The sequence below is a fragment of the Syngnathus acus genome, chromosome 2 (assembly GCF_901709675.1).
Source record: "Syngnathus acus chromosome 2, fSynAcu1.2, whole genome shotgun sequence".
Taxonomy (NCBI): Eukaryota; Metazoa; Chordata; class Actinopteri; order Syngnathiformes; family Syngnathidae; genus Syngnathus; species Syngnathus acus.
This window is the reverse complement of record NC_051088.1, coordinates 2,030,247-2,056,569: the sequence shown is the minus strand read 5'-3', so window position 1 is coordinate 2,056,569 and position 26,323 is coordinate 2,030,247. Positions and strand designations below refer to the sequence as shown.

The window sequence follows — 26,323 nt, the reverse complement described above, 5'->3', positions numbered from 1 at the left end:
TTCTTTCACTGATTCTTCATGATGATGTACGTATTTGGTCAGAATGTTTGCCGTTTGATGTGATTTCACCAGATAAAAGAAACATATTTTATTAAATCTGACCTGCAGGCACTGAAGTGATGGAACCTGTTATTCATAATAACAGTGTCGTATTTAGTGAGAATCACTGATACTAGTTTTTTGGTGAAATATATTTTTTAATACTGTTAATAAATGCATTTGTTTTCAAAAAGCGTTGTTTGAATATCCATGCTTTACTACCTACTAAAGGCCAAAACCTTTTATGCAATGACCTTCACATGTCGTTTATATTACTTCACTCAAACACTACAAACAGCTGCTCCTGGTTTGGCCCCCCGGTCAAAATTTAGAACCCAATTTGGCCCGCAAGTCAAAAGGTTTGCCCACCCCCGCCTTAGGCATTCCCATGCTACCCACAAGGCAGTGAGGATCGCTCGCAGGTAGTATCACCTGTCACCGTCACTATCACCTGGTAGCAGAGAAGCTCTGAGCTGACTGTCAAAGTCAGCTGGGATAGCCTCTTGTTTATCCATCATTGTACAAGTGCTACAGAACATGCATGGAAGGATGAAAACAAACACATTTTATGGCTTTCGCTTGATTGTGGCACTTTTCCAGTGCTTTCCAGTAAAAAAAGAATAGTCAAAATGATGGAGTCTTGAAAACTATTTTGGACTTTGTATACCCATTCAAAATGATTGAATTGCAGTCATAAAGGTTTTTGACACTCACAGCACAGCCGTCCTTGCAGTCCTGCATGTTGACGTAGTAGTTGAGGTTGTTCCACACACTCTCTACACCCAGAAAATGCTCATACGTGGTGCTGTAGCTTCTTCCGGTCATTGGGTCAACAAAGAAATTGTCCTCGACGCTGCGGCACCCAGCCAACACAAGGACCCAACAGTGAACCCGCAAACCCTGCAGGGGGTCATCAGGTGGCTGCAGAACCTCCTGCTTGGGTCAAACATTGTTAGCACACAAGCTAAGTGACACTGAAATCTGTTTTTATTTTACCTCTTGTTGCTTGGCTTTGGCGTCTGCCTCTTCCTGTTTCTTCTTGGCCTGTTGTATCAAGAAACGACTCTTTGGCTCACGTTGAAATCTCACTGCAGGCTCACTATCAACCGGCAAGTCAGAAGCTGCGGCCTGCACCACACCAACAAGAACTTGTATGATTATGCACTAACACTGATCGGCCAACTTTCCTACCTTTTCCTGGGTGTCCAACAAAGGGCAGTCTTGCAGTCTTTGGTCGAGCAGACACATCTCTTTGCAAGCGTAGCCACTAACACAGTAAGCGTCATAGTTGGCACCCAGGAGTAGACTGCACAGTACGGAGGCATACTCGAAACATGTTGCTGTCTGACTTCGCAACACTGAAGTGGAAGAGAACAAGAATCTGGGCTGCACAGACACACACAATTTTACAATGAAAGGGTTCAATGTCCAGTTTTCCGGGGAAATGTTCTCAACACGGCTACTTTTTCCTGATGAGAGGTCTTAACGCTCACACGTTTCACGATGAAAGGGGCTGAACACATTTTCCTTGCTGAGTTTAACAACCAAACTTCCCAGTCCGAGTTCAAAATCGATACATTAAACTCACGGTGTCGTAGAGGGTCGACGCTACAATAATTAATCTGGCCATACTGTCACAAAGGCATGTGCACATTTGGCAAACGTTTGTAAAATGCCAACAGGGAATTTTGAGTAAAATGTTTAGGGAGTTTAGCAAGAGATATTTAAATGTCTGTTATTTTTTGTGCATAGTTTGACAGGGACTACCCGAGGGAAGGAGAGGTGATGACCAGGATGTGGAGATCAGAGAGAATTTTGCCTTAGTTCTTGCAGCATGAAAGTCATCAAGAGTGGGTAGGGGAAACAGTTTATCTTTTTTGGCAATCTTAACTGTCAATTGCAGTCAGATTTGGTCTCAGCCAGAATGTGATGCATGAACACAGGACTGACTCAATGACCGCTGTTGGCGATGTAAAGAACCTTCTCAAAAGCTATTGCGATTGGCCACGCTTCCTCGCCAATTATAGGTCATACATCAATTGCTGGTCCTTTTTCATGATTGAGTTCATGTTAAGGCCGAGATAGACCAATCTACTGTCGGCCAAATGTGACCGATCCCTACCCCCTGTGGTGTTGGACCAACATTTGGCACATCGCAATGGACAAAACCTTTTCTCACAAATGAGGCAGGACAACCAAATGCAACACGGGCTCACACAAAGTTTAAAGAAGACGAGGAGGGCAGGACTGCCAGTAGTGTCACGACTTGTCCCCGGTCGTCCTACTATGTGTCTATGTTGTCATGGTTTCTGTCCGCGTCTCTGTGTATTCGCCCCTCCCCTCCTTTGTCTCCCCACAATCAGTGTAATCACAGTCATCTGCCTGTCGTTACCTGTCGTGTATTTAAGTCCTGTCTGCCTCTGACTCCCCTGTCGGATTGTTCTTGACTTTTGCCTATTTGTCTTTTCTGTTTCTGTTTCTTTGTCTCTGTTTCAGTTAGTTTAGTCTCTGTGTCTGCAAGTCATGTCAGTTTGCCGTTCTTGTTGGTTTGTTCCCATCATCCTCCCTTCCAACTCCCTTTTCCCTCAATAAACCCTGGTCCAAGCTGTATTTGGTCGCCCTGCTCCATTCCTGCACGTGACAGAACAATCCGACCACTTCAGCGACCAGCGCCTGGACCAACCCTCGCCACCAGCTTCCGTAGACGTGATGCCGGACCCACGTGCGCCATCGAGATCCACCTCAGCGTCGCCGGACCCGCGGCCGTCGCCGGACCTCGTTCCAGCGGCGCCGGACTCGTGGCCGCCGTCGGACCTCGTCCCAGCGGCGCTGGACCCGTGACCGCCGTCGGACCTCGTCCCAGCGGTGCCAGAACTGTGGCCGCCGTCGGACCTCGTCCCAGCGGTGCCAGAACTGTGGCCGCCGTCGGAGTGCGTCCCAGCGACATCAGACTCGTTGCCATCGGGCCCCACCCCACCGTCGCCGGACCCGCGGCGTCGCCGGACTTCTTGCCAGGAGTGCCGAACCCGCAATCATCACCCGACCCTGCTCCCACGGCTGCAACATGCTCGACTCCTCCCATTGCGCGCGGCTCCATCTTCCTGTATGCCGCCGTGTGTGCGGCTCTGATTCTTTCCGCTGCACGCGGCTTGCACTTCCGAGTTTCCGCCGAGCGCGGTTCTGTTCCTAAGTTTCCGCCGAGCGCGGTTCTGTTGCCGAGTTTCCGCCGAGGGCGGCTCTGTTTCCGAGTTTCCGCTGAGGGCGGCTCTGTTCCCGAGTTTCCGCTGAGCGGGGTTCTGTTTCCGAGTTTCCACCGAGCGCGGTTCTGTTTCCGCGGCACACGCTTTACAGTCGGACGTTTTCCTTTTTGTTGCTGCCAGCTGGGACTCTGCTACTCAGTTTGACTTTAAAATGTTTACAAAAAAGTTTAAAAATACAAAAAAAGCCTTTAAAAATACAATAAAGTTTTTAAAAATACTATAAAGGTTGATAAAAGTCTTCTGTGGCTATTGTAACAATATATTTTCTCTACATCGTGGATTTTCACCCATCGCGGGTGGTCTTGGAACCAATTATTCACGATAAACGAAGGATCACTGTACCAAAGATAGGACTGTGATTTAAACTTTAGTACTTTTGGTTCAAATTAATGTTATTTCAATGGAGCAGCGTGGATTGGGTCCCCCCCAAGACCCCCGGCGACACTTTAACAGTCAGGTGTAAAACACCAGTCCGACATTGCTTGAGGGCTCCCCTGACGAGCCTTTTCTCTGTTTTTGCATTATTTTTAATTTTTCCAAGAACCTTTCCTGCCAACTCTTTCCATTTTGGTTGGCAAACTGACTGCAGAGCCACCCCAGACCTGCATCCATCAAAAACGACAATCAGTGAGTGCAAATTATCCGGGTACAAATTATTGGTGCTTAAATTGGTTACAGGCGTAAGTTTTCAAAACAAACCCAGAAAAAATTGTCTCCCTTCAGTGTACTGCAGGCAGTAGAATTCCACCACCATTGACTAAAGAATTTTATACTTAATTAATTGATCATTTATTACTTAATTATTTTTAACATAATGACCCCCTTCCCATGAGCTCACCACCTGTGGGAGGGGCCAAAGGGGTCGGGTGCAGTGTAAGCTGGGCGGCGGCCAAAGGCAGGGACCTTGGCGGTCTGATCCCCGGCTGCAGAAGCTGGCTCTTGGGACATGGAATGTCACCTCTCTGGCTGGAAAAGGAGCCTGAGCTGGTGTGCGAGGCAGAAAAGTTCAGACTAGACATAGTCGGACTTGCCTCCACACACAGTTTGGGCTCCGGTACAAGCTCTCGAGAGGGGCTGGACTCTCTTCCACTCTGGAGTTGCCCACGGTGAGAGGCGTCGAGCAGGTGTGGGTATACTCATTGCTCCCCGGCTGGGTGCCTCCACATTGGGGTTTACCCCGGTGAACGAGAGGGTAGCCTCCCTCCGCCTTCGGGTGGGGGGACGGGTCCTGACTGTTGTTTGTGTCTATGCACCAAACAGGAGCTCAGAGTACCCACCCTTCTTGGAGACCCTGGAGGAAGTGCTAGAGAGCGCTTCTTCTGGGGACTCCATCGTTCTGCTGGGTGACTTCAATGCTCACGTGGGCAATGACAGTGAGACCTGGAAGGGCGTGATTGGGAGAAACGCCCCCCCCCGATCTGAACCCGAGCAGTGTTCTATTATTGGACTTCTGTGCTCGACACGGATTTTCTATAATGAACACCATTTTCAAAAATAAGGGTGTCCATGTGTGCACTTGGCACCAGGACACCCTAGGCCGCAGTTCGATGTCGACTTTGTAGTTGTGTCATCGGATTTGCGGCCGCATGTTTTGGACACTCGCGCGAAGAGAGGGGCGGAGCTGTCAACTGGTGGTGGGTTGGTTCCAATGGTGGGGCAAGATGCCGGTCCGACCTGGCAGACCAAAACGCTCTGTGAGGGTCTGCTGGGAACGTCTGGCAGAATCCCCTGTCAGGAAGAGCTTCAACTCCCACCTCCGGCAGAGGCGGGGGACATTGAGTCCGAGTGCACTGTGTTCCGCGCCTCCATTGTTGAGGTGGCCGTAAGGTCGTTGGTGCCTGTCGTGGCGGCAATCCCCGAACCCGCTGGTGGACACCGGCGGTAAGGGATACCGTCAAGCTGAAGAAGGAGTCCTATCGGGCCGTTTTTACCTGTGGGACTCCAGAGGCAGCTGACAGGTCCCGGATGGCCAAGCGGAACACGGCTTCGGCGGTTGCTGAGGCAAAAACCCGGGGGTGGGAGGAGTTTGGCGAGGCCATGGAGAATGACTTCCGGACGGCTTCGAGGAAATTCTGGTCCACCATCCGGCGTCTCAGGAGGGGGAAGCAGTGCAACGTCAACACTGTTTACAGTGGGGATGGCGTGCTGCTGACCTCGACTCGAGACGTCGTGAGTCGGTGGGGAGAATACTTCGAAGACCTCCTCAATTCCACCTACTTCCATTGTGGAAGCAGGGCCTGGGGACTCTGAGGCGGACTTTCCAATCTCTGGGGTCGAAGTCACTGAGGTAGTTAAAAAACTCTTTGGTGGCAAGGCCCCGGGGGTGGATGAGATCCGCCCGGAGTTCTTAAAGGCTCTGGATGTTGTGGGGCTGTCATGGCTGACACGCCTCTACAATATTGCGTGGACATCGGGGGCAGTGCCTCTGGATTGGCAGACTGGGGTGGTGGTTCCCCTCTTTAAGAAGGGGGACCGGAGGGTGTGTTCCAATTACAGGGGAATCACACTCCTCAGCCTCCCTGGTAAGGTCTATTCAGGGGTGCTGGAGAGGAGGGTCCGTTGGGAGGTTGAACCTCGGATTCAGGAGGAGCAGTGTGGCTTTCGTCCTGGCCGTAGAAAAGTGGACCAGTGGACTAGCTCTACACCCTCGGCAGGATCCTCGAGGGTGCATGGGAGTTTGCCCAACCCGTCCACATGTGTTTTGTGGACTTGGAGAAGGCGTTCGACCGTGTCCCTCGGGAGGTTCTGTGGAGGGTGCTTCGGGAGTACGGGGTGCCGAGCCAACTGATAAGGGCGGTTCGGTCCCTGTATCACCGATGCCAGACTTTGGTCTGCATTTCCGGCAGTAAGTCGGATTCGTTCCCAGTGAGGGTTGGACTCCGCCAAGGCTGCCCTTTGTCACCGATTCTGTTCATAATTTTTATGGACAGAATTTCTAGGCGCAGCCGAGGCGTTGAGGGGGTCCGGTTTGGGGACCTCAGCATCACGTCTCTGCTTTTTGCAGACGACGTGGTGCTGTTGGCTTCTTCAGGCCGTGATCCCCATCTCTCACTGGAGCAGTTCGCAGCCGAGTGTGAAGCGGTCGGGATGAGGGTCAGCACCTCCAAATCCGAGTCCATGGTCCTCGATCGGAAAAGGGTGGAATGCCCTCTCCGGATCGGGGATGAGATCCTGCCCCAAGTGGAGGAGGTCAAGTATCTTGGGGTCTTGTTCACGAGTGAGGGGAGGATGGAGCGCGCGATCGACAGGCGGATCAGTGCAGCGTTGGCAGTAATGCAGACAGTGTACCGGTCCGTCGTGGTAAAGAGAGAGCTGAGCCTAAAGGCAAAACTCTCAATTTACCGGTCGATTTACGCTCCTACCCTCACCTATGGTCACGAGCTATGGGTCGTGACCGAAAGAACGAGACCCCGGATAGAAGCGGCCGAAATGAGTTTTCTCCGCAGGATGTCCGGGCTCTCCCTTAGAGATAGGGTGAGAAGCTCGGTCATCCGGGAGAGACTCGGAGTAGAGTCGCTACTCCTCCACGTTGAGAGGAGCCAGATGAGGTGGCTCGGGCATCTCATCAGGATGCCTCCTGGACGCCTCCCTGGGGAGGTGTTCCGGGCATGTCCCACCGGTAGGAGACCCTGGGGACGACCCAGGGCGAGCTGGAGAGACTATGTCTCTCAGCTGGCCTTGGAACGCCTTGGGATCCCCCAGGATGAGCTGGATGAAGTGTCTGGGGAGAGGGAAGTCTGGGAGTCCCTCCTGAAGCTGCTTCCCTCGCAACCCGACCCCGGATAAGCGGAAGAAGATGGATGGATGGATGGATGGATGGATGGATGGATGGATGGATGGATGGATGGATGGATGGATGGATGGATGGATGGATGGATGGATGGATAATGACCCCCATATTCGCTACAAAATTAAAAATGTGGACATTCAGCAGGACTAACAGAGAATCTTATCAGCACCCTCATCTAATGGACTGTTATTCAGTTAACAGCCTACTCTGTTGGTCACTACCCACACAATGGACTGCCTCCCATCCAAGCTGCAATTCTGGAAGAAAATGCAAAACTTCAACTTATTAATATTCAGAGACAGATGATAGATGTAGAGGCTGAACCCCGGTCACCGAAGCGTCCATAGCCTCGCCTTGCCCAGCCTTCTGCCACTGCTCACAGTGAGAACATTTTGTTGTTACCTTTTCACAATAATTGTTTGTTTGTACTTTAAGAACTCTCCCTTATGGAGTACCTTTAGTTTTAACTTTTGCAGCCCCTGTTTCTCCCCCTGTCCATTAGTGCCTTGCTAGACTTTTGTTTTATTTAAATTAAATGATTTTTGATCGAACCATAGCCCCACTTCCTTGCTTCCCTGCATTTGGGTCCTCAATCCTGCGCCATGTGACAAGCCATATGTTAAAAAGAATCACAACTAAATGAACTCTGAATTATGCTTTAACACCATATAATTAAAAATTCTCATTACAAGTTAACTTAACCAGCTACAGTACAGCTGCTAATTTTGCAGTTTCCCTTTAAATTGTAGAAATCATTATTAGTTAAATTAATCCCACATTTAGCACTCCTTTTGGGGGCTACAGAAGCTGGCTCTTGGGACATGGCGAGAGAGGTGAGAGAGGTGACCTCTGGCAGGAAAGGAGCCCGAGCTGGTGTGCGAGGCAGAAAAGTTCCAACTAGACATAGTCGGACTTGCCTCCACACACAGCTTGGGTTCTGGTACAAGTCCTCTTGAGAAGGGCTGGACTCTCTTCCACTCTGGAGTTGCCCACGGTGAGAGGCACCGAGCAGGTGTGGGCATAGTTATTCCCCCCCAGGTAGGCACCTGCACATTGGGGTTCACTCTGGTGAACGAGAGGGTAGCCTCCCTCCGCCTTCGGATGAGGGGACAGGTCCTGACTGTTGTTTGTATCCATCCATCCATCCATCCATCCATCCATCCATCTTCTTCCGCTTATCCGGGGTCGGGTCGCGGGGGCAGCAGCTTTAGGAGGGACTCCCAGACTTTCCTCTCCCCAGCCACTTCGTCCAGCTCATCCCGGGGGATCCCAAGGCGTTCCCAGGCCAGCGCGTCCTGGGTCGTCCTGCCGGTGGGGCATTCCCGGAACACCTCCCCAGGGAAGCATCCAGGAGGCATCCTGGTGAGATGCCCGAGCCACCTCATCCGGCTCCTCTCAACGTGGAGGGGCAGCGGCTCTACTCTGAGTCTCTCCCGGATGACCGAGCTTCTCACCCTTGTTGTTTGTATCTATGCACCAAATGGCAGCTCAGAGTACCCACCCTTTTTGGAGTCTTTGGAAGAAGTGCTGGAAAGCGCTCCTTCTGGGGACTCATCATTCTGCTGGGTGACTTCAATGCTCACGTGGGCAATGACAGTGAGACCTGGAAAGGCATGAATGGGAGAAACGCCAACACCCCCACCCCCGATCAGAACCTGAGTGGTGCTCTATTACTGGACTTCTGTGCTTGACATGGATTGTCCATAATGAACACCATGTTCAAGCATAAGGGTCTCCACGTGTGCACCTGACACTCGGACACCCAAGGCCGCAGTTCGATGATCGACTTTGTAGTCGTGTCATCGGATTTTCAGCTTCATGTTTTGGACACTCGGGTGAAGAGAGGGGGGGAGCTGTCAATTGATCACCACCTGGTGGTGGGTTGGCTGCGATGGTGAGGGAAGATTCCGGTCCGACCTGGCAGACCCAAACATACTGTGAGGGTCTGCCGGAAATGTCTGGCAAAATGCCCTGTCAGAAAGAGCTTCAACTCCCACCTCTGGCAGAGCTTTTCCCACATCTCGGGGGAGGCGGGGGACATTGAGTTTGAGTGAACCATGTTCCGTGTTCCATTGTTGAGGCGGGCGACTGGAGCTGTGGCCGTAAGGTGGTCGGTGCCTGTCGTGGCAGCCACCCCCGAACCCGCTGGTGGACACCGGCGATAAGGGATGCCGTCAAGCTGAAGGAGACTTATCGGGCCGTTTTGGCCTGTGGGACTCCGGAGGCAGCTGAACAAGCGGAACACGGCTTCGGCAGTTGCTGAGGCAAAAACCCGGGTGTGGGAGGAGTTCGCGAGGCCATGGAGAATGACCTCCGGACGGCTTCGAGGAAATTCTGCTCCACCATCCGGCGTCTCAGGAGGGGGAACCTCCCGTCAGGAGGTCGAATCTCAGATACAGGAGGAGCAATGTGGTTTTCGTCCAGCCGTGGAACAGTGGACCAGCTCTATACCATCGGCAGGCTCCTCGAGTTCGCTCAACCAGTCTGCATGTGTTTTGTGGACCTGGAGAATGCGTTCGATCATGTGCCTCGGGGAGTTCTGTGGAAGGTGCTTCGGGAGTACGTGGTGCCGAACCATTTCGGTCCCTGTATCACCGATGCCAGAGTTTGGTCCGCATTCCCGGCCATAAGACGGATTCATTTCCCGTTGTCACCCATTCTGTTCATAACTTTTATGGACAGAATTTCTAGGCGCAGCCAAGGCGTTGAGGGTGTCCGGTTTGGTGACCTCAGCATCGCATCACTGCTTTTTGCAGACGATGTGGTGCTGTTGGCTTCTTCAAGCCGTGATCTCTAGATCTCGCTGGAGCGGTTCCTTCAAGTGTGAAGCGGTTGGGCTGAAAGTCAGCACCTCCAAATCTGAGACCACGGTCCTCTATCGGAAACAGGTGGAATGCCCTCCCCGGGTCGGGGATGAGAGCCTGCCCCAAGTGGAGGCATTCAAGTATGTTGGGGTCACGAGCGAGGGCAGAAATGAGCTACGTGCCTCATATGCAATGACAAAATTGCATCCATGAAACGCTCCAATATCAAGCGCCACTTTGAGACACGACATGCTACATTTGCAACCAAATACCCAGCTGGGGACAGCAGAAAGAAAGCATGTGAAGAGCTCCAGAGGAAGGTCCAAGCTAGTCAACAGCAACTCCGTGTATGGACCAGACAAGGTGACTTTAATCCAGCTAGTTTTGCTGGCGCATTAACAATTGTGAGGAACGGAAAGCCATTCACTGATGGCGAGTATTTCAACATTTACGCTTGATGTGGCTGTCATATCTTTCATGTCTTCCTGACCAACAGGAGACAGCATGTGAGGCTGGGGACCATCACATCCGACACCCGGACCACCAGCACTGGCGCCCCCCAGGGGTGCGTCCTCTCCCCACTGCTCTTCTCTCTCTACACCAACAATTGCTCCTCAGGCGACTCTTCTGTGAAGCTCCTGAAGTACACGGACTCTCATCGGACTGATCCGGGACGGTCCACTGGTGCATCAAAAACCACCTGGAGCTGAACCCACTCAAGTCCGTGGAGATGACAGTGGACTTCAGGAAAGACCCTTCACCACTTCCACCCCTCACTATCCTCAATCATGCTATTCCCTCCACAGACACCTTCAAGTTCTTGGGATCCACAATCTCTCGGGACCTGAAATGCACCGGCCACATATACTCTGTCCGGAAGAAGGCCCAGCAGAGGCTGTACTTTCTGAGACAGCTCAGGAAGTTCAACCCACCGCAGGAGCTGCTGAAGACCTTCTACACTGCCATCATCCAGTCTATCCTCTGCACCTCCATCACTGTCTGGTTTGGATCGGCCACCAAACAAGACAAGCACAGTAACGGACAATCAGGACTGCGGAAAAGATAATCGGGACCAACCTCCCATCTATCCAAGACTTCTACCTGTCCAGGACCTCGAAACGTGCAAGTAACATCTCTACAGAGCCTTCTCACCCAGGTCACAGTCTGTTCAAACTATTCCCCTCCGGATGGCGTTACAGAGCGCTGTACGCCAAAACCAGCAGACACAGACACCGCTTCTTTCCCCAGGCTGTCGCAATGATGAACTCACACCACTCATAGAGTCTCAGAGACATCACTGGGCAATAATATCCTGTTCTTGCTACTTAAATGTTGTTAGTCACCTGAATGTTGTTAGTCACTTAAATGTTGGACAGAGGCTGAGATCAACCGAAGTCAAATTCCTTGTTTGGCATGCACAAACTTGGCCAATAAAGCTGATTCTGATTGTGATTAAAGTGCAAATGTGAACATAAACAGGGGAGTCACTTTTGTTTTCTTAGCATAGAGCAATGGTAGCAGCTTTGAGAGGACCCATGATTCTCACTAGATCTTCAATAACAGCAATAGTTGGTTTTCCATCCAAAATGGTTTGAATTTTCATGCAATTTTAGTGAAAATGTACAAAATGAACATGCAACTTATCCCCGTTTCCATGTATGATTATTTTAGACTATATGATAGCATTTATATCGTGATGTTTTGTTCCAAGATCTGGGAAATACAATCTTTTAAATATTGTGAAATATTATAGATACCTTGTTCGTATAAAGTTTCCACACAAAAAATCCTGCTGTTCTTTAGCAATTCGACTATATTAGTGGAGTTATTTCGTTTTATCGCTGAACCATGAATGCTAATTTGACATAGTTCTTCTTTGTTCTGCCCAATCAGCGGATCGTTTTTATAGCAATGACGCGGTTTCAGCGCAAAGATGATGTCGCCCTCCATGACGACGTTCTTTGTTGCTTGATTCCGCTCACAATCTAGCGTGCACATTTGGAATAATGCGAGAACACATAACTAAATTAAGATGGGACACGTCCAGGAAGATCGCCAAAGAGTGGATAGCGCTGAATGGGAGAGAATGTCCTCCTGCTGACATTTATGAGCGCCAAACTTTTCTCCGCTACCATTGTTCTTGTTACAAGCTCATCACAGACCGTCAGTTGTTTTATGCCAAGCAAAGACTCCTTAAACAGATCTACCACCTTTATGTCCGCGTGGTGTGTACATTCATGAGTTGTTAATAGCTCATTCAGTACATCACTCACAAGCTCTCCAGGTGGCTCCAAGGGATTCAGAGACAGGAAGTCAGCCACAAACGAAGCACATCCTTCCCAATTGAGCAGCTCGGGATGGCTTGTCATGGTGGGGCGCAGAGTAGTCGACACAAACTTCTAAACACACACACGCACACACACACAAACACACAGGGAGGAATCAGGCAGAGCTACAGAGTTACAATCAGGATTATGGGTGGTGTCTGAGAATTGTCGCCATGGTTATGTTAGGGTTGTGGCAGGCTTCAGGACCCAAATCCAGGACGGAAGGTGAATCAAGGGAGGAGTAGAGGGCTGACTGAATAAAATTTATATCCAAAAACTATAGTTCCTAGGGTGAGATCAAAATACAAAATTGAGACCCAAAAAAATCCAAACTCAAAGAAACACTGGGAAACAACACTCAACCCTACAAGAAACAACAACTGGACAAATGTATGTTATTTGGAAGGCACACACAAGTAGCTAAAAGAGCTTGCTGATGAGCTGATCATTTGAATCAGGTGTGTTGTTGCAGGGCTGCACCTAAAACAGGCTGGATTAGCGCCCTTGAGGACCGGAGTTGGTGACCCCTGAGCTAAAGGATGTGGTTGGAAGACACAAGGGGCCTGCCAGGCTGATGAGAACAGGTGGACACAATAACCCAATTAGACAGACATGGAAAATAGTGATGGGCAAAATGAAGCCCTCTGAAACACTGGGATATTGCTTCAGCTAACGCAGGGGTGTCAAACTCTGGCCCGCAGTGTAATTACTATATTTGGCCCACAAAGACAAATTGTGCATCGACTTTGTGACAATACTACAATTGCAAATTATCTTCACTTTTAAAAAATGGAGATTTTTGTAGCAATTCTTATTACCATTCATCTTTTAGAAATTTGAACAGTTTGTACTCATGTGATTTCAAAACTAGTTAGTCATCAGTTTGTTGTGTAGCCTATACTATATATAACAGGGGTGTCAAACCTATTTTTGTTGCGGGCCACATTGTAGTTAGGTTTCCCTCGTGGGGCTATTAATGACGTAACCTTGAGACCCAGCAATTTATTTCTGTCCTCTGTAGAAGAAATATGATATTGGTCCGTATCTCCTACTATTGTTCAAGTAATGATTGCACACTTTCTGCAAATCCTATAAACTTAATTTCACTTCTCAAATATCACTGTGTTTGTCTGCTATATGATATATTTAACTGAAATTGCTGATCCGAACAACCAATGATTTATAAAGGAAAATCATGAAAATGATCAGGGGTGCCCAAACCTTTGCATACCACGCATGCCACAAATGTGAGTTTTGCATTTGCCATAACCGTGCCGACGTCATCTCCAAAAGACATGTTGTGAAAAATAAATAAAAGCATGTTTTGACATTTTTCTATTGTAGTAATGTTTCTTTACCCCAAAGAACTATGTGGGTTTTTTTCCCTGGGTCTCAGGAGGTTATTATACTTATTATGACATATCGCATACACAACAGAATTCAGTAAAAAAAAAAAGTTAAATAATTTTCTAATTTATTGTGAAAGTGGGGGTTTAACAAAAAAAAGTATTGCTACATCTCACTGTTATTAAAAGGCAAGAAAATTTAAAGTTTTGGTATCTTGACAAGAAGCATTGAGTTGACACATGAGTTGCTTTTGCGGGCCACATAAAATGATGTGATGTGCCTGATCCAGCACCCGGGCCTTGAGTTTGACACCTGTGGTACATAATATGAGACATTCATACATTTATTTGGGTTGACAGTCATAATGGCCCTCCAAAGGAAACTATGACTACGATGCGGCACACTACATAAATTAGTTTGACAGCCCTGAGTTACGTACAGGTTCATTTCTCTTGCATCACGTTAGCGTTCTCCTGTCACCGGCTGTACAGTGGCAAATATAGCAGATGAAATCTTGAAATGCTTATAATGAAAGAATGTAACAGTAAGCCAATCAAGCTTCATGAATCAATGAGGCTTCCCACCCAATTGGTTTGCACATAGTTTTAGGTAATCTTGCTGTATTCGCTCTAAGTCATACATGCACAGTGGTACCTCTCCTTACGAACTTAATTCATTCCACAATTGGGTTTGTAGTTTTGTAGTTTGTGAGTAGAAACGTGAAAGCAAATAATGCGTGCCGGATTATCCCAAAAGTCACACTTTTTGCCCTATTACTTTGAGTAAAACAGAAAACAAAAATAGTTTTATTTTTGCCTTTTCAAACCTTTAGAGTAATCCCTTGTCTATTGCTGAAGATGCGTTCCAGAACCACCCGCAAAAAAACAAAAATCCGCAAAGTAGAAACAGTGTATTACTTAGAAATTTTAATACAGTGTATTACCCCTCCGTGAGTCGTCACCTTATCGTGGTGGAGGGGTTTGCGTGTCCCAATGATCCTCGGAGCCATGTTGTCTGGGGCTTCATGCCCCTGGTAGGGTCACCCATGACAAAAGGGTCCTAGGTGAGGGGCCAGACCAAGAACGTCTCAAAAGAACCCCTTAAGAAGAAAACAATATATGGACTTCGTTTTCCCTCGCGCGGACGCGGGTCACCGGGGCCCCCCTCTGGAGCCAGGCATGGAGGTGGGGCTCGAAGGCGAGCGTCTGGTGGTCGGGCCTTCGCCCATGAGGCCCGGCCGGGCACAGCCCGAAAAGAAAACGTGGGTCCCCTTTCCCATGGGCTCACCACCTGTGGGAGGGGCCAAAGGGGTCGGGTGCATGGTGAGTTGGGCGGCGGGGAACTTGAAGGTCCGATCCCCGGCTGCAGAAGCTGGCTCTTGGGACATGGAATGTCACCTCTCTGGCTGGAACGGAGCCCGAGCTGGTGTGCGAGGCAGAAAAGTTCCGACTAGACATAGTCGGATTTGCCTCCACACACAGTTTGGATTCTGGTACAAGCCCTCAGGAGAGGGGCTGGACTCTCTTCCACTCTGGAGTTGGCCACGGTGACAGGCGCCGAGCAGGTGTGAGTATACTTATTTACCCCCTGGCTGGGCGCCTTCCCATTGGGGCAGGGGTGTCAAACTCCTTTCCTCGGGGGCCGAATCCCTACATGTTTTCCAAGTTTCCCTTGTTAAACACACCTGATTCAAATGACCAGTTCGTCCTCACTTTCAGCAGGAGCCTGATTAATTGAATCAGGTGTGTTTAACGAGGGAAACTTGGAAAACATGTAGGGATTCGGCCCCCGAGGAAAGGATCTTGACACCCCTGCATTGGGGTTCACCCCGGTGAACGAGAGGGTAGCCTCCCTCCGCCTTCGGGTGGGGGGACGGGTCCTGAATGTTGTTTGTGTCTGTGCACCAAATGGCAGCTCAGAGTACCCACCCTTTTTGGAGTCCTTGGAAGAAGTGCTGGAGAGCGCTCCTTCTGGGGACTCCATCGTTCTACTGGGTGACTTCAATGCTCACGTGAGCAATGACAGTGAGACCTGGAAGGGAATGATTGGGAGGAATGGCCCCCCTGATCCGAACCCGAGCGGTGTTCTATTATTGGACTTTTGTGCTCGATACGGATTGTCAATAATGAACACCGTGTTCAAACATAAGGGTGTCCATGTGTGCACTTGGCACCAGGACACCCTAGGCCACAATTCGATGATCGACTTTGTAGTCGTGTCATCGGATCTGCGGCCGCATGTTTTGGACACTCGGGTGAAGAGAGGGGCAGAGCTGTCAACTGATCACCACCTGGTGGTGAATTGGCTCCGATGGTAGGGGAAGATGCCGGTCCGACCTGGCAGACCCAAACGTACAGTGAGGGTCTGCTGGGAACGACTGGCAGAATCCCCTGTCAGGAAGAGCTTCAACTCCCACCTCCGGCAGAGCTTTTCCCATGTCCCGGAGGAGGCGGGGGACATTGAGTCCGAGTGGACCATGTTCCGTGCCTCCATTGTTGAGGCAGCCGACCGGGGCTGTGGCCGTAAGGTGGTCGGTGCCTGTCGTGGAGGCAATCCCCGAACCCGCTGGTGGACACCGGCGGTAAGGGATGCCATCAAGCTGAAGGAGTCCTATTGGGCCGTTTTGGCCTGTGGGACTCTGGAGGCAGCCGACGGGTACCGGATGGCCAAGTGGAACGCGCCTTCGGCGGTTGCTGAGGCAAAAACCCGGGCATAGGAGGAGTTTGGCGAGGCCATGGAAAATGACAGTGGAGATGGCATGCTGCTGACCTCAACTCGAGACGTCGTGAGTCGGTGGGGAGAATACTTCGAAGACCTCCTCAATTTCACCAACACGCCTTCCATTGTGGAAGCAGGGCCTTGAGACTCTGAGGTGGACTCTCCAATCTCTGGGGTCGAAGTCACTGAGGCAGTTAAAAAGCTCCTCGGAGGCAAGGCCCCAGGGGTGGATGAGTTTTTAAAAGTTCTGGATGTTGTGGGGCTGTCCTGGCTGACACGCCTCTACAACATTGCGTGGACATCGGGGACGGTGCCTTTGGATTGGCAGACTGGGATGGTGGTTCCCCTCTTTAAGAAAGGGAACCGTAGGGTATGCCGAGCTTCCATTCCTGAGGCATTCCACTCTGGTTTTAACACATTTAATACTTTGTTTCCAACGATTTGTTTTTATAATGTTCTTTTTAACAACTTGAATTCTGAAAATTTACTGTAAAATAAGTAACTTAAATGTACATACAGATGTTACGTTTTACAGAGGAACTACAGAGGAATCACACTCCTCAGCCTCCCTGGTGAGGTCTATTCAGGGGTGCTGGAGAGGAGGGTCCGTCGGGAGGTCAAATCTCGGATTCAGGAGGAGCAGTGTGGTTTTCGTCCTGGCCATGGAACACTGGACTAGCACTATACCCTCGGCAGGATTCTCTAGGGTGCATGGGAGTTCGCTCAACCAGTCCACATGTGTTTTGTGGACTTGGAGAAGGCATTCGACCGTGTCCCTCGGGACGTTCTGTAGAGGCTGCTTCGGGAGTATGGGATGCCGAATCAACTGATAATGGCGGTTCGGTCCCTGTATCACCGATGCCAGAGTTTGGTCCGCATTTCCAGCAGTAAGTCGGATTCATTCCCAGTGAGGGTTGGACTCCGCCAAGGCTGCCCTTTGTCACAGATTCTGTTCATAACTTTTATGGACAGAATTTCTAGGCGCAGCCGAGGTGTTGAGGGTGTCCGGTTTGTGGACCTCAGCATTGCATCTCTGCTTTTTGCAGACGACGTGGTGCTGTTGGCCTCTTCAAGCCGTGATCTCCAACTCTCACTGGAGCGGTTCGCAGTCGAGTGTGAAGCGGTCAGAATGAGGATCAGCACCTCCAAATCTGAGTCCATGGTCCTCAGTCGGAAAAGGGTGGAATGCCCTCTCCAGATCCGGGATGAGATCCTGCCCCAAGTGGAGGAGTTCAAGTATCTTAGGGTCTTGTTCACGAGCGAGGGCAGGATGTAGCATTAGATCGACAGTCGGATTGGTGCAGCGTCGGCTGTAATGCGGACTCTGTACCGGTCCATCGTGGTGAAGAAAGAGCTGAGCCAAAAGGCAAAGCTCTCAATTTACCGGTTACGCTACTACCCTCACCTACGGTCACGAGCTATGGGTCGTGACCGAAAGAACAAGATCCTGGATACAAGCGGCCAAAATTAGTTTCCTCCGCAAGGTGTCCGGGCTCTCCCTTAGAGATAGGGTGAGAACTTCGGTCATCCGGGAGAGACTTGGAGTAGAGCCGCTGCTCCTCCACGTTGAGAGAAGCCAGATGAGGTGGCTTGGGCACCTCACCAGGCGGCCTCCTGGACGCCTTCCGAGGATATCCTGTAGTAGACCCTGTGGATGACCCAGGACGCGCTGGAGAGACTATGTCTCTCAGCTGGCCTGGGAACGCCTTGGGATCCCCCAAGATAAGATGGATGAAGTGGCTGGGGAGAGGAAAGTCTGGGAGTCCCTCTAAAGCTGCTGCCCCCGCGACCCGACCCCGGATAAGCGGAAGAAGATGGAAGGATAGATGGAATACAGTGTATTAAAAATTTCAACAGGTAGTGTTTCTAGTTGGCCGCGACGGGGCATGGGTGTAATGCAAGTCAATTAGAAGAGTGGTTTTCCTTGCCAAGCAATGCAAAGTGTCCATTTGTAGAAATACCACATTACGTTAACCCAGGGGACATCATGCATACCGAAACTGAAGGAATGGGGTCAAAAAACAAAAAAACCCGCCTAGCCACAATAACAGATACGCTCACATCTCTTTGGATAAAGTAGATAAGCAGACAAGTATATTCACGTAGTCAACCAATAAAGAAGACATAACTAGACATTCTTTGATATAAGATAATAACAGAGGTTGCTACAACTTCACGATTCAATATGTATTTCTGTGAAATAACAAATGTTTTTTGATATATTGCCTAAATAGCTTAATGACCCTTAAGGAACTGTGTAATACATGCCTGATGTTTTTTCTCTAAATCACGGACACTGCCAAAGTCGTCTAAAAATGTTCAGTACTTGATTGTATCTTATGTTTTGGCTAATGCTAGACGCCAGCTTTTCGATTACTACTGAACGTTCTGCACAGAGGGAGATATTTTGCCTAACAAAGAGGGGATGTGGTTGGAAGCATGATTAAACTAAGAATATAATGACGTAAGCAAAGACATGGAGTATCAAAAGAACAAACAAACAAAAACATGGTAAGTGGTGAGAACAAACTTTGCACAGTCAGGGAACATTAATAAATTGATGATGTCACAGCCAGAAGCTCACATAATTCCGTACAAAATGACAAAATTGAAAGAATGACGAATGGATGAGGTACGACAGTGTATGTGCAAGGATGGAGGAGAATGTTTTCAGGAAGGTCACTTGGAGATAAAGACCAGCAGGTGCCAGAGGGAGTCGGCCAAGGACTCGGCCAAAGATGATCGCCAAGGCCGAAAAGACGGGATGGAAGACAACAGCCCCCACACACACCGAATCGCCCATAATCAGCACCCACTCCCATTGATTCAAACTCTACTGCGAACTCGCCCCACCCCAACGACTCATCACCCATCAAACTCGCCCCACACCGGCCTGTACAACTGAATATAAGCTGACCAAAGAACCTTGAACGTTGCCTTTTCTGAATGGAGACTTTCTGCTCTTGAAAGGCCCAGCGCTGTATTGTACTTTCCTGAAAACAGAGCTTTCTTAACAAGAATTGTGATTGAACTCAACCAACCTGTGTAAGTCTAATTTCTGCTTCAGTGTCTTAGCATTTTCCTAAATCTGAAGAAATCAAACGAGCACGCAGTGAGTAAATTGGATAACAGGTGATTGGCAATGGCTTTTGCCGTGATAGCGCGCTCCCTAAATTGTGGACAAAATCCAACAAAACCAAAGTGAGTCACGTTGCGTATGAATCTCCTGTTGCATTGTGGTCTAGTACACAATATTAAAGCTTTTTCAAACCTCCCCAATACCTTTACCTTAAATAAACCTTTCCCATTCCCTTAATAACCATTCCCACACTTTTCTGTGCATTTACAATAAATCAAAGAACAAAGGTGATATTGTCACGTGTCCCGACTCTTTCTGCACCAGTTGATGCTTCTTCCCTCAGATGCCGCCTCCTGCGGTTGAACTCACTCACGTCTACAGTGACGCACACTGCTCAGAGGCTCAGCGCTCATGGCCGCTGTCTCGACGGTCCTCAGTGAAACAGACGCACACGCTATGAGCACTCATTATCGCTGTTCTGACTCTTTCTGCACAGTGGTGCATTTTTCCTTCATGCGTGGCTGTCACGTCTCTGCTCTTGCCCTGCTGGCCGGTTGACGTGCCCTCCGTGCTAGACCTCGGGGGAGCGCATCACCCATACGGAATTGCGCATGTTAATCGGCGCTGATCGCCACCACCTGTCCCGTGTTACCTGCTGATTAGGGCGTGTATATACATGTTCGCCGGTCAGTTCTCGCCGTTTCGTCTGCTTTGACACACACACGCCTGCCACCTGATTCCCGTTAGCCTGATCCGCTGTGTAGCGCTACGCCTGGCTGGTTATCTACCTTGACACGCGCACGCCTACCACCGGATTCCTGTATGCCTGATCTGCTGTGTAACGAGATGCCTCCATGACCCAGGATGTGAGCTCGCTGACCGGCTCTTCAGTTGCCTCGTGTACCACCTGGTCTGCTGGCCTCTCTTTTTCCCTTTTGCTCTTTTCATATTCCCTAAATAAACGGTCCGTGTTGCACATGGTTGTCCTGCCTCGTTCGTGACAGGCTGGCTGCCGCGCTTCCCGCGCTTGTCTGCAGTGACGCACATTGCAGGCACACCCCGCGCTATCAGTGTGTATTTAAATACAGTTCTCCCATCACTTATAGTAAATCCGCGAAGTTGCGCATTCGCAAAAAGTGAAGCATGAAGTGGCGAGGGATCACTGTATAACAAAAAATAAATGTCACTTTATTCTTAACCTCCTAACTTTATTTGGGGAGGGGGGAGCCTGTTCTAATTTTCTACACTTGCTAAAAATACCCCCGAGAAGACAGAAAAAGTCGAGCTCAATAATTATTGGAGCTGGGGCTCCGGTTCAGAAGTTAAAATTTGATTCAGAAGTGATGCAAAAACATCGTGAGGCACCAGTTCGTATCTCGAAAAGTTCGTAAGTACACGAGTTCATAAGTAGAGGTAGCACTGTACACAGAATGAAATGATTGTAGGAAGTTACTAAATGACCATATTGCAGTTTTAGCAGTAGGTGTGTAGTGGAAATACGGTATAAGTAATACAGTTAACAGAGTGAGTGCAATGTTTATGAACAAGACAAGGGAAACATGACAGCTACAAACCTAACATCAATCAACAAAAAAACAGACCATGATATATTACCTGGACACCACATTCGTTGATGGGGCAGAGCAGCAGAGATTTCCGTTCGGGACACAAAAGGCTATACTGACGCTGGAAGTTGTCAGCAATGGCCAGCAGGCGGACTTCCTCCACGGAATTACATCTATATGACTCAGGAAGGGGTGGACTAGACCTGTGAGACACTTGCAACTCAAATTACAGGTCACACACACACAATCAAATATGTGCTGCATAAACACCATAGTCAACAAGAATGTTATTGCGTGTGTGTGTGTTTGTATTTGTGTGCATGCATGCGTGGCATGACAAAGAGCAGAGACGGTGCCTACACAAGGGAAGGTGGTGCAATATCCCCCCGTCAGAAGTTTGTGGATCCCAGTTATGCCTCTCATTTTATTTCCATCCATCCATCCATCCATCCATCCATCCATCCATCCATCCATCCATCCATCCATCCATCCATCCATCCATCCATCCATCCATCCAATCTTTCACAATGTTCTCCAGGTTTCTCTTTTGAAGCAGCCCATGAGAACTCAGGATAAAAAGATTTGAACACATCTTTAATTCCTTAAAGGCATTTAATTTGTTTTAGTGTTTATCCATCCATCCATTTTCCGAGTATATGCTCTCCACGAGGGTCACGGGCATGCTGGAGCAGCTGACTTTGGGCAGTAGGCAGGGAACACCCTGAATTGGTTGCCAGCCAATCATATTGTTCAAAGGTTTGGGGTCACCCATACAATTTAGTATTTTCCATGAAAACTAACAAAGATTTTCAAGGGTTTTCTTATCATTGTATGTGCCTTCTTATTTTTACTTTTTGTATTGTTTACTTGAATGTGTAATATGTCTTGTCACCGTGGGATAGTAGGAAACGCAATTTCGATCTCTTTGTATGTCTTGACGTGAAGAAATTTACAATAAAGCAGACTTTGACTTTGACCATCCATTAGCCTTCTAACACTATTGGCAAACACAATGGCCCATTAGAACACTGGAGGAATGGTTACTGGAAATGGGGCTTAATACACCTATATTGCATTAAAAAACAGATGTTTGCAGCTAGAATAGTCATTTGCCACATTAACAATGTATACAACATGTTCCTGATTTGTTTAATGTTAACCTCATTGAAATTTATTTTTAATTTTATATAAAAAGTAAGGCTATTTATAAGTGACCCCAAACTTTTAAACACTAGTATATAGACAAACAACCATTCACACTCACAGGCAATTTGGCGTGGTCAATCGGCCTATTGTACATGATTTTGGAATGTGAGAGGAAACCCATGCAGGCACAGCTAGAACATGCAAATGCCACACAGGAAGGCCAAAGCCAGAATCAAACCCACAACCTCTGCACTGAGAGGCGGACATGCTTAACCAGTGCTCCACCGTGCCTCCCACATTTTATTTCATATAGTAAAATTGATTTATAAACTATTTTCCCTATATATTAGTCAGGCCCTGTTTTGGCCTGGTAGGTGAAAAATCTGTACCTGTACCTGACAGGACGTGAGTGGTCACTTACAGGAAATCACACACAGCCAAGACATCATCAGCTTCTCCCGCCTGCTCATCTTCATTTTCTGCTTGCTCCTCATTACTGGACTCCACCAGTGTCTCCATCACTTCAAAGTGTGTGGTTATGTCTATTGGGGCTTGACTTGTTTTCCCTTCGAGAGCGTCACCAAAATGGCCGCCTTGCCCAAAACTCTGTTGACGTTTATCTACATTAGCTGTCTGCCTCGTGAAGCCAAAATATTAGTTTGTAATAGTTCAGAACCTTAACCCAGTGTTTCCCAACCACTGTGCCGCGGCACGCCGTGAGAGATATTCGGCTGTGCCGTGGGAAATTGCCCAATATTAATTACGGAACACATTGCAAATATGTAAATTGCCAAACCACTGGTCAGTTAGCGCAAGGCCCGGTCATCTACTTGCTAATCGCGCATGCGTGGCTAATCAGAGAATCTTGAGATTTCATGTTGTGTTGGTCGGCACATATTTAGTTTGCTGCTGTGTGCTTTTGATAACAGTGACGCTCTGACGACCGTGGTGCGTTTGCTGACTGACGGAAATCCCAGTATGTAGTTCAACCGGAGAACCTGGATTGTTCATTTTCACCAACATAAAATACACAGTCAAGTCGTGACACCGTGACTGTGATCACCACTCAGCTGCCATGATCTGGTACCTGCCCACAGTGCCAAAACCACCAGTAAATGGTGTACTGACTATGGCATTACTGTCCTCGATTGGCCTGTCAATTCCCCTGACCTGAACCCCATAGAGAATTTGTGGGGTATTGTGAAGAAAAAGCTGAAAGACACCAGACCCAACGATGCAAATGAGCTAAAGGCCACTATTGAAGCATCCTGGGCATCCATAACACCTCAGCAATGCCACAGGCTGATTGCCTCCATGCCACGCCGCACTGATCCAGTAATTCGTGCAAAAGGATTCCCAACCAAGTACTGAGTGCATTAAGGGACATTTTCAAATGTTTGATTTTGTTTTGCTGTTATAAATCTTTTTTTTTTTACTTGGTCTGAGGAAATATTCAAATATTTTGAGATAGGAGTTTGGAGTTTTCTTAAGCTGTAAGCCATAATCAGCAATATTAAAATAATAAAAGGCTTGCAGTATTTCTGTTGATTTGTAATGAGTCCGGAATGTATAACATTTTTTTTATTGCATTTCAGAAAATAAAGAACTTTATCACAATATTCTAATTTTCTGAGACAGTCCCGTAGAAGCTGGTATAACACCTAACAGTTTTTTGTTGGTGGTGTGCCTCGAGATTTTTTCCAATGAAAAGGTGTGCCGTGGGTGAAAGAAGGTTGGGAAACACTGCCTGAACCCGTGCAAAATAATAAAAGAAACAAAAGTGCCAGTCAAAAATGACTTTGATATTTTTTTTATCTTTATATACATGCAGAATCTAATACTGGCTGTCATTTGACAGTATACCTCATGATATACAATATTTACACCCCAAAACTGTTCTAAAAACTATTTTTACGGTGATATGACTGGCTGTCAGAACTTTAAAATACTTTATTAAACGCTCCAAAACATACAAACAATTATCTATATTACGATACAACAATTTAAAATTTACACACACACATACATGAACTAAAACTTACCGTCGTGTCTCTTGCTTGATTTGTTTCGCTGCTTTCAATAGACTTTCTCTGTTGTCATCTCGTCGCCTTGACGACCGCAGTGGGGCACTACGTGAGGCAATGCTCTTCTCTTTTTTAGGGTTAATACGTCCTTGCGCTTTCCATGAGCGCCTTTCACACCACGTGCATCAAAGTAACATGAGAGTCCGCGTATTCTGAGAGGTATAGCGCGCTCCGCTCCTATAATTTTCCAACGCAGCACAGTGCTTGGATTGTTTCCATGCCTGACGCACTGGTGATGCACCGAGTCTACAGTTGTAGCACCTCAAGCGCCCACCGACGCTTATTCACGTGCTCTGAATTAGCAAACAAACGGCACGTTTGAAAAACGCTCCAACTTTCATTTCAGTCTGTGGATGAGAACAACAGAGGGAGAGGCAAATGTGTTTTGGAAAAATGAGACGAGCGTTCCTCGGTGACGCTTTATTTTTAATTGAGAAAATATAAGAATGTCCAGTCTCCAAAACAAGTAAAAAAAGTCAAAAGTCAAAGTCAAAGTCTGCTTTATTGTCAATTTCTTCACATGCCAAGACACAAAGAAATCGAAATAACGTTCCCACTATCCCACGGTGACAAGACATAGTACACAATATACATACAAGTAAACAACACAAAAAAATAAAAACAAGAAGGCACAAACAATGAATAAATAAGAGTGATGAATACATAATAAATAAACAAATAACACAATAAATAAGAGGAGCAAAAATGGAGCAAGTGTGCATACAGCAGACAGTCAGAATATAGCGCAAAAGTACAGGACGCTACGCAGAAGGGGGGAGAGAGTTCAGGATCCTAACAGCCTGGAGAATGAAGCTGTTGGTGAGTCTGGTGGTGCGGGAGCGCAGGCTCCTGTACCTCTTCCCAGAGGGCAGAAGATCGAACAAAGAGTGAGCGGGGTGACTCACATCACTCACAATCGTGGTCGCCTTGCGGGTGAGATGGGAGGTGTAAATGTCCTTCAGGGAGGGGAGAGAAGCACCAATAATCATACCAGCCGTGTTCACTATGCGCTGGAGGGCCTTCACGTTGTATTCAGTGCAGCTACCACCCCAAGTATAAGAAGGTTTGGTGAAAAAGGAAAGGAATGTGCAGGCTCCTAAATAAATATACGGACTTCTGCCTGCCTGCCTGCCTGCCTGCCTGCCTGCCTGCCTGCCTGCCTGCCTGCCTGCCTGCCTGCCAGCCAGCCAGCCAGCCAGCCAGCCTGCCTGCCTGCCTGCCTGCCTGCCTGCCTGCCTGCCTTGCCTGCCTGCCTGCCTGCCTGCCTGCCTGCCTGCCTGCCTGCCTGCCTGCCTGCCTGCCTGCCTGCCTGCCTGCCTGCCTGCCTGCCTGCCTGCCTGCCTGCCTGCCTGCCTGCCTGCCTGCCTGCCTGCCTGCCTGCCTGCCCGCTCGCCTGCCTGCCGTCAGCCGTCAGCAACATCCTCCGTGACATGTTGAATCTTTTTGTATTTGTCTATCTGGACGACATTCTGAATTTTTACCCTGCCTGACCCTGTCTGAACATATTACCCATGTCCAGTCTGTTCTGCACCACCTCCAGAAGAACTCCCTCCATGTCAAGGCTGAGAAATGCAAGTTCCATGCCGGCACGGTTTCCTTCCTGGGCTACATTATCGCCAAAGGCTGCATCAGCATGGGCCCTGGCAAGGTGGCGGCCGTCACGACCTGGCCCACGCCAGACAGCCGCAAGAAACTGCAACTTTTAGCGCAAGTTCATCCAAGACTACAGTATGGTGGCAGCCTCTCTCACCGCCCTCACCAGTGCCTCCGCTTCATTCATCTGGAACCCTGAGGTGGACAAGGCCTTCTCCACCTTGAAGGTACACTTCACCTCTGCCCCCAATCTCCAGATGCCCGACCCAGAACAACAGTTCGTGGTTGAGGTGGACGCCTCTGGCGTGGCGGCGGGGGCGGTCCTCTCTCAACAAACAGTGAGGCACGAGAGACCCCGCCCGTCTCTTGCTGAAAGGAACTCTGACATTAGAATTGGCATTACATTGGGTTGGTGGCATTGGCTCGAGGGGACCACCACCCTGGTGTTAACTGATCATAACAACTTGGAGTATCTTTTTCTTTTGTTATCCATAAAAAAACAATAGTGACATCCCAGATTGTATACAGCAGCAGCAATAAATAGTATGTTGAAGTGTCAGTGATCAGAATT

At 48.6% G+C, this 26,323-nt stretch overlaps 1 protein-coding gene across 4 annotated transcripts in view; it reads right to left on the bottom strand.

Moving 5' to 3' along the window:
* LOC119119492 (dynein regulatory complex subunit 7-like) overlaps positions 1-24,380 on the bottom strand; it is a 78,410-nt gene extending 54,030 nt beyond the window's left edge. Inside the window, exons 1-7 of one of the 4 annotated variants that reach the window (XM_037245916.1) lie at positions 24,118-24,380; positions 22,497-22,681; positions 20,979-21,132; positions 12,167-12,292; positions 1,231-1,425; positions 1,036-1,167; positions 754-975 (exon numbers count right to left, since the gene is read on the bottom strand). In XM_037245916.1, coding sequence (XP_037101811.1) covers positions 754-975; positions 1,036-1,167; positions 1,231-1,425; positions 12,167-12,292; positions 20,979-21,132; positions 22,497-22,594 — 927 coding nt within the window. In that variant the 5' untranslated portion in view covers positions 22,595-22,681; positions 24,118-24,380. The remainder of the gene's footprint in view (positions 1-753; positions 976-1,035; positions 1,168-1,230; positions 1,426-12,166; positions 12,293-20,978; positions 21,133-22,496; positions 22,682-24,117) is intronic. The other 3 variants (XM_037245919.1, XM_037245915.1, XM_037245917.1) reach the window with 3 other exon arrangements.
* Between the last annotated feature and the right edge of the window lie 1,943 nt (positions 24,381-26,323).